The sequence below is a fragment of the Grampus griseus genome (assembly GCF_964374135.1).
Source record: "Grampus griseus genome assembly, chromosome: 3".
In the NCBI taxonomy this organism is placed as follows: Eukaryota; Metazoa; Chordata; class Mammalia; order Artiodactyla; family Delphinidae; genus Grampus; species Grampus griseus.
This window is the reverse complement of record NC_139019.1, coordinates 33506034-33514833: the sequence shown is the minus strand read 5'-3', so window position 1 is coordinate 33514833 and position 8800 is coordinate 33506034. Positions and strand designations below refer to the sequence as shown.

The window sequence follows — 8800 nt, the reverse complement described above, 5'->3', positions numbered from 1 at the left end:
ACTAACAGGGTGCACAGCTCCCTCAGAATCTCTGAAGGGCTAAAGAGGAAGCAGCTGACAACAAACTAGTGAGTTTCCCCATGAGACCAGAGGTTCTCCACCACAGTGTTCGGTCATCTTGGTTTGTCTTCATCAGTGCTGAAAGGTATTGTAACTTATTTGTGCTAATAAAAGTTAAAGTACTGAAATTTGAAAACAATTTACTTTTCTCCCCTCCTAAACTAGACTGGATTCGAGGTTACTTCTACAAAGTCACTCCTGCCCACTTCTATTCCAATATACTTTGTTGAGATAGGGGTACAACTGATGGGTCCGGAAACTGGGCATAAGTCACAGTTTACCTTATCTTTACTTCCCCCCCGGAAGAATGCTGAACATGTGAACATTATCTATTGTGGGGTTGGGGGGATACAGAGAACTGCCCTCCTAGATTATGAGCTTCTCCAGGGTAGGGACCATGACTTTTCATTTTGTGTCTACCCATAGTGTCTGGGAAGGAAGAAAATGTGACAAAAACTTTTAAAAAGGACTGAAGGAAAGAGAAAAAGCAAAGGAATAAAGGAGGTTTATCATTTACTTTCTTAGAAACTGTTAATTGAATTCCATTTTTAACTCAGCATAAGAAACAAACAAAAGAAAAAACAGCAATAAAAGCTACTTAGGGACTTCCCTGGTGGCGCAGTGGTTAAGAATCTGCCTGCCAATGCAGGCCACACGGGTTCGAGCCCTGATCCAGGAAGATCCCACATGCTGCAAAGCAACTAAGCCCGTCCGCCACAGCTACTGAGCCTGCGCTCTAGAGCCCGCGAGCCACAACTACTGAGCCCTCCTGCCACTACTGCTAAAGCCCGTGCGCCCAGAGCCCGTGCTCCACAGCAGGAGAAGCCACCAAAATGAGAAGCACGTGCGCCGCAGCGGGGAGTGCCCCCCCACCCCGCTCGCCGCAGCTGGAGAGAGCCTGCGCGCAGCAAGGAAGACCCAACACAGCCCCCAAATAAATAAATTAAAAAAAAAAAAAGCTGCCGAAACTCACATTACAAACAGTAAAGGTGAAGAAACAACAGAGCAAAAATTACAACAGTAACCACTGCCTACCCCCCAAATATCTCAGTAATCAAAGATTTCTTAACTTTCTGGCTCTTCAAAATATGTGCAGTCCATAATACAGTAGGAAGTGATTATCTATCCAAGGCTAGTTGTAGATGTCCTCTGATTATCTGATGTAATTCTAAGCTCAAAGGTTTTTGCCTCTCCTGCAGTACCTTGCTTGGAACAAAGCTGTGCTTAATGCATATTACTTTTATTTCATAAATATAAAGTATATAAAAACCAGAAGAGTAACTTTCACTTGGAAGGAAAAAGGTAACATTTTTCGTCTTTTTCTTTTTTATATTATTTTCATGAAGAGTCTAACTCTGCCCATTGACACCTGTCCAAATGCTATGACACTGCAAAACTGAGATCACATAAACTTTTTTTGGACACTTGATTTTGCCCATGTTAAAGGAATATAATTGAGTAACACACTCACTTAAAATTCTATTACAAATAAACATACTTTCTCTACTCCCCCTGTGATATGCCATGATCCCATCTGTATAGACTAACTTTTACTCACTGAAAGTACAATAAATATTTGTCGATTGATTTGGTTGATGCAACTGTAAGCCTTGTTTTCAGTTCAAAGTCTACATTTTACTGGTAATCTAAAAATATTAATTCCTATACATCCAAATGTCTGGGTAGCATCCTGCTTCCCGAACACACACACATTCACCCTTAACCCCAACCTGCTCCTTCCTCAGAGCTTGTTGTGGGGAGAACATTTCAGGAGGGCATCCAGCAGGAGGAAAGACCAACATCTCTCGCTTCTTGAGCTGTCGAGGTGCCCAATAGCAACTTAGTGGCTCAAAGTAAAAAAGAGCAGCGCGGGTGCAGGTGGAGTGGAGGAAAAGGAAACTTCATCAAAGATGCAAGTGACAACTCCCAGGGGCTTATAGATTCCATCCGAACAGGAAAAATGAAAAGGTTAGAAAACAGTGGCAGGGTGGTGTCTCCAGCCATGTTTCAATTCACGCTGCACTGATAACAAGCCACATATCTGCCTTACCCAAGCAACTTCCCCAGTGCCCATCTCCCCACCTTGTAATAGGAATGGGAGCGGGTCCCCACGACTCCGGAGTAATAATTAGGGGAGACCACTGCCTGTAGAGACTCCGCCAGAGGAAAGGAGCCGAGGGGCTGCGGCCCTTCTCTGCAATCCAGGAAGCCCCCTCCCGAGCGCAGGTGGGCGGGCGCCCGATGCCGCAAGGATGCAGGGCATGGAGCGAGGTACCGGGGCCCCTCCCAGAGACCCCCGCCAGCCCCGCCAGGGGGAGCGTCTGCGCCCGACGGCTGGCTGCGGGGACACGGCGGACGGCGCAGGGCGGTGGCTCGGCTACGCGGCTCCCCTCCCGCGTCCCCACCCTCTCCCCGCCCGCCCCCGGCGCGGCCCTGCCCGCCCCCTCCGCCCCCTCCCGCGGCGCCATGCGCAGACTCAGTTCCTGGAGAAAAATGGCGACAGCCGAGAAGCAGAAACACGACGGGCGGGTGAAGATCGGCCACTACATCCTGGGAGACACGCTGGGGGTCGGGACGTTCGGCAAAGTGAAGGGTGAGGACCTCCGGGGCAAGGCTCGGCCTCAGCCCGGGATCCGAGTGACTTCCGCCTTTCGCATCTCTTCATCCTCCCCCGCCCCTTGCGTTCCTCGTCCCCCGGGCTCGGCAGTCCCTGTCCAGGCTCCGGCCGGAGTAGAGCCGGAGGCCACGGCGGGACTGCGGAGCGGCGCCCCCTGGGAGGGCGGGGGTGGGGTGGGGACTGGTCGCCATGGCGACGGTGCGACGGCCGGAGGGGCTAGTCCGTGCGAGGGGCGGGGATGCAGAGGTGCGAACTTTCCCAGGCCTGACGGTCGGGGGCTGCACTACTCGCTCCCTTAGCTGGGTGGGGGCGCCGGGGTCTTGGCCGGGAACCCTGGAGAGGCGGCCCGCCGTTCGTCCCAGCTGTGATCCCTCGGCTCAGGGCCAGCCCATCGGTTCCCTGGCCGTCCTCGGCATTGTCCATATTTCAGTCCTCTTCAGAAGGCTGTTGACTTACCTGCCCTGGCTGATTCTCAAGTGTGAAATGTGTTCCCCCGAAGTAAGGTTGCTTTGGGGAGTAGTTTACAGAGTTAAAAAAAAAAAAAAGGCTATTTTGTCGGAAAGGATCACTAATTTTTTTCGGAGCAGTTAATGAATATAAACTGGTCCTACATGTATTTGCGATCCTTGGTTTATGGTCTGAAAGCAGACGCCGTGCCTTCAGTGTTTCTGAATTACCAAACCTGGTAGGCAGTGCAGATTTTGCTTCCAGATAGTGTTTATTAATTCACTGATGCAGTTAGTTTCCGTTTATTTTCACAGGATATTTATATTTTAATTAATAGTTTTATGTACATTACTTGAAAAAAAATTTTTTTCTTTAAAGAAAAGTGGAATCGCTTACCCTTGTGTTTCAATACAGTATTCCGGAAATAACAAACTTGCTCTCCAGTCCACCAGTGCTGGCACAAAAAGTTTAATTGCAAATTTTGTGAGGCATAAATATTTTTCCTTCAAAATATTTGACTTTATTATTAGGGATGTAGAGGAAGGAAGTATGGAACTGATAAAAATAATTCATGCATTGGCTTTGGATAAATAGCCTGTGACTTGCATATACTAAGCGCTTGGTAAATATTTGACTTGAAAGAGAAAAAAGTTTGTGAAAGTCTGTACAGTGAATTAACTAACTGAGCCTTGCTCTATCGGAGCTAAATAAACATTTTCTGATTTTATCTAGGGATGGAAGAGGAGAGCCCTTCCTTCTCTTGCTCTTTCTGAGTCATAGAACTGGAAAATTGCTGTATAGCCCACAGGGAAGCAACTGCCTAAACCTTCTTAAGAAAATCAGCAAGGCCAACAATGTAAGAAAGTAAGAAGCAAATGCCAGAATAGGGTAATAACAGCCATTAGGGTGGGTCTGTATTAGGCCAGTAAGATGTTTCTGTGCTTCTGAAGTTATTTATTTTTGGTGATGTTGTCTCTTTACTTGTTAGCAATTACAAACTTTCAGTTTATAAGTATTTGTAAGAAATACTCATTAATGCCACCCAAATAGTAATAACAGTTTTGATGCCTTCACCCCTCCCAGAGTTCTGTTTGGATTAGGATACTCATTGTTTTCCTAATATAGACCTGAGCAGAGTCAGGTCTCACTTTCTTATTGGCTAGGTGGCTTTTGGCATGGCAGATAGGAAAGCAAGAGGATATTTCTCATTTCCTGGGTTTGATCTGTGATGTGGCTGTGCCTTGAATCCCTCCAGTGACTGCTATTCCTTAACCTTCGCTCCTCCACATGTGCTTCTCTTGAAATACCACACACTGTCAAAGTCAACAATCTCTCCAAATATAGAAAGGCCAGTATTAGTCAAAGGATCATAGGTTTTATAGATATGGTTCATTTGTTCATAAATACATTAATTGATGGTGGTCAAAATCTTCAACCAGTGCATTTTTTAAAGTTGTTGAACAGTTGGAATGCTTTCTGTCCCAAATAAGAAAATCCAACTCAGCCTAGCCAAGAACATCTCTTTCTGTGGTTCTCTGTCCAGAGCAAGGAAGCCCCAGCATAGCCCTCATGAGTCTCATTGGCTCAATCATTCCCTCTGGCCAGGGATACCATGGCTTAGGCTTGTGTTCCTATAAGTAGGCACTAGCAGGAGAGATGGTATTACCCTTAGAGGAATATGGCCCACTCCTGGACGTGTGTGTGTGTGTGGGGGGCATCTTCTTCTGAAGTACTTGAATAGTATGGGGGGACAGAGTAGATACCTACACAGAAATGGGTTTTTTTTAGAAGAGAGGAAGGGGGACATAGCTGCCCAGTGAGCAAGCAAAAATAGCCACTGTAGTGGTGACGACGGTAACTTACAGTAGCCAAGAATTTGACAAGAATTCTTATAAATTATATGATTAGCCACATATTTCAATGGAGACAATTTGGATTAGCTAGAGGTTTTAAAATTAGTCATACACATTGCTAAATTTAACATAGAAAAGGAGTCTAATAGAGGATGTTATACAGATATGCAGAAAAATTCCCGATATGGTATTCCATCTTATAGGAAACTTATGGGGGGGGTGCAGAGAGGACTTTAAATTCATATGAATTATTTTGTTTCTTGTTACAGGTTTAAAAAAGATCCTTTGGTAATTTAATGGTAACATTTTGAGGGGAAACTTTAAATAGACAGCTAGGGTTAGTTTGGGATTATGCTTGAATTATCTTATTATTTCCAAGATACTTTTTTCTCCCCCCCCACTCCCCGGTTGTCAAGGTGTTAGTCTCCACTCCCTTGTGGGGTCTAGTCCCCTTTCCTCCCAGAACAATTATAAAAGCATGGATGAACAGAGTCATGTTACTACTGCAGTAAATTTAAATGACAGTTTTTGTTAGTTTTCCAAAAGAAGATGCCTCTTTAGTAGGGTGGGTAGTCTTTGGCAAATGAGCTGTTTATACATACAATCTATTTATTAATTTGGTGAGTATTTCTATATAAAACTGCAATTTAAGATAAATAGGTGACTCTTTGTATGAATCAAAGAAGTTACCTAAAAGCTTCTTTAAGTAAAAAATCGATATGTGAATTAGAGCTATATATATCAGCATGGGTGAATTTCAAGTATATAAGGTTAGGCCACAAAAACAAGAAGTTGAAGAATATATATAGTCATGTTATTCATATAAAATTTAAAAACATGCAAAAACACTCATGCATTACTGGTAGGAGGACAAATTTGTACCACCTCTATAGAGTATGACAGTATTTATTAAAGTTAACCCAGCAATTCAACTTCTAGGAATTTATCCTACAGGTGTATGAAATAATGAGTTATTCATTATCATCTTGTTTATAAATACAAGAGATTGGAAGTAACCTTTCTAGTAGGACAATAGTTAAATTATGGTTTATCCATAGTGGTATACCTTGCAGATATTAGGAAAAAAGGAAAAAAAAACAAGCGACTTCATATAATACAGGGAACAGTTTCCAATGTGGTTTTTTTTGGTTTTTTTTTGCGGTACGCGGGCCTCTCACTGTTGTGGCCTCTCCCATTGCTGAGCACAGGCTCCGGACGCGCAGGCTCAGCGGCCATGACTCATGGGCCCAGCTGCTCCGCGGCATGTGGGATCTTCCCAGACCGGGACACGAACCCGTGTCCCCTGCATCGGCAGGCGGACTCTCAACCACTGCACCACCAGGGAAGCCCTCCAATGTGTATTTTTAAGAGGAAAAAATAAGGGGATAGTAGAACAAAGTATATAGTATTCCTACCATTTGTGTATAAAGAGCAGGGACAAATTAAAGTAAGTGTAACTACTTGCATATGTATAGAGTGTCTCTTTAAAGATACACACGAAACTGTTACATTAGTTGTTCAGGGGAGGGGAACTAGGTAGCAGAGGGACATGTCACTGTATATCTTTTTATAGTTGTGAATTGTGTAGTGCAGGTATTATGTATTCAAAAGAATATATAAAATTAAATTTGTAAAATAACCATATGAAAAACATTGTTACTGGATCATTTATGGATTCATACCTGTGGGAAAGACAAACACCACATTCAAGATAGTGGTAACCTCTAGGGAGAGAGAAAGGAGAAAGGAATCTGGGAGGAGTCAGACTGGGCTTCAGTTGCATCTGTTAATGTTTTACTGCTTAAGCTACTGTTGGGTGGAACATGGGTATTTGGCTTGCCTTTTGGGATGCCTGAAATGTTTGGATAAGGAAAAGTACCTTTCTCACATTTCCACCTATAGCTTTTAAAACTCATCTCTCTCTAGGATTAAGTTATTTCCCTGATGCTTTTAGCAGTGAGATTTTTTTTTTTCAATTTTAGAGTGAGAATGAAATAGTTGGGTGATTAGAATATCTTTATAAATATTTCCATCTTTGTGGCGTCTCTTTATCAGTATTTAAAATTCTCTCTTTCAAAGTATGATCTTGTTTTACTTCAGGATTACATAGCTGATTAGAAGAGCATCTGTTACACTGTTCTACAGTTAGACAAAGTTCCCTTTAGAAAGCAATAACAGGTTGTTAGCTAATATTTAGTTGACTCATCTGTTGCTTTTGTTGTGCGGGAGACATTGTGAATTCTGGTAACCTTTGCTGTGAATGACTCAAGTCTTTCATGGCAGAAATACCTGTCTTCTATTTCACTGAAAAGCAACATCTTAGCATTACTGTAAAACAGTGACAGTCTGAAGAGTAACGTTTTGAGCTTTGGAAAAGGGGAGAAATATCTTAGTAATGCATATTCCTGACAAAGTCCATTTACTGCACTGATTGACTTATGGAGCAGCAGTTAATTTGGCTGTAACTGAGTTAAGTCACTGGAGAATCTTTAGCCTAGTTTTGAGAAAAAGTTCAGGTTTTGATATTGTGCCAAGGCTTTTTTCCCCTTTCCACTGCACTTTGATGGTGGGGTAGAGTGGAGAGGTCCAAGACTTGGAATATTTCTAATTAGAAGACCGGTTCCAACTTGATCAGTTAATAGCTTTACTTCAACAAATTAATCTCCCAGAGCCTCATGTTACCTGTATCATAGGTTTATTGTGAGGATCGAATGTGATAATGTGCTTCCTAAGCTATAATAAGGTGACTATATTTTCAAAAGTATTACGCTACTGAAATTCTAATGCTGAAGTACGTTGCCAGTTGGATTCAAGGCAGATATCTGTGTTCTTACAAGTAAGGAAAACATGACATATTATATTATGGCCTTAAATTAGTAAGATTTTGCTGGGAGGAAAAAGGGAGAAAAATAATAGGAGATACTGCCTACTCTGAAAGAGAAAATATTTAGAGAATCAATGTTGGGACACATTTTAAAACTTTTTTTTTTTTGCGGTACACGGGCCTCTCACTGTTGTGGCCTCTCCCGTTGCGGAGCAGAGGCTCTGGACGTGCAGGCTCAGCGGCCATGGCTCTCGGGCCAAGCCGCTCCGCAGCATGTGGGATCTTCCCGGATCGGGGCATGAACCCATGACCCCTGCATCGGCAGACGCACTCTCAACCACTGTGCCACCAGGGAAGCCCAACATATTTTAAAACTTCTGAGGGGAAAACCTGGATCCAATTAAGACTGGGAAATACCAGGTTAAACGTTTGTTAGGTTTCCTTACGGCAGGGCTCTTTAGAGCCATTACTATATTAATATGTATAATGAGTTTCCAAAAGGGAGAGCAGACATCCTTTCCCAGACTCCTTGATTGTGAAATCTTTTTCTGTGGAGAGTCTCCAGTCCTAGTGTTTTGTAGAGCATACTTTAGAAAGTCTATTCTAATAATTTTAGTTTTATGATTTTTCTAGCCCATAGAAACTTAGAATCCTGAAATTAGAACATTGGAGAGGAGGCTGTGAGTTGACTCCTGATAGTCTTTGAAGGATGAGACACAACTTGAAAAAGCAGAAAACCCTAGGAGCTGGAACATAATAGTCTGGGAGCAAGAAGTAACTCCCATGGATGTCACTGTGTGAGGGCATAGGGAGTAACTGATGCTCATACAAGGTGAACATTTGCTTGGTTCCCCATCATCACTGTGTTCCATTTAAGAATTCTTGGATGGGACTTCCCTGGTGGCATAGTGGTTAAGAATCCGCCTGCCGAGCAACTAAGCCCACGCTCCACAACTACTGAGCCTGTGCTCTAGAGCCCGTGAGCCACAACTACTGAGC

The 8800-nt window shown here is 43.3% G+C and overlaps 1 protein-coding gene across 1 annotated transcript in view; it reads left to right on the top strand.

Moving 5' to 3' along the window:
• Positions 1 to 2526: 2526 nt before the first annotated feature.
• The window catches only part of PRKAA1 (protein kinase AMP-activated catalytic subunit alpha 1), a gene marked incomplete at its 5' end in the record, with an annotated part of 46319 nt that continues 40045 nt past the window's right edge, over positions 2527 to 8800 (top strand). Inside the window, one exon of the mRNA XM_082651144.1 lies at positions 2527 to 2653. Coding sequence (XP_082507270.1) covers positions 2527 to 2653 — 127 coding nt within the window. The remainder of the gene's footprint in view (positions 2654 to 8800) is intronic.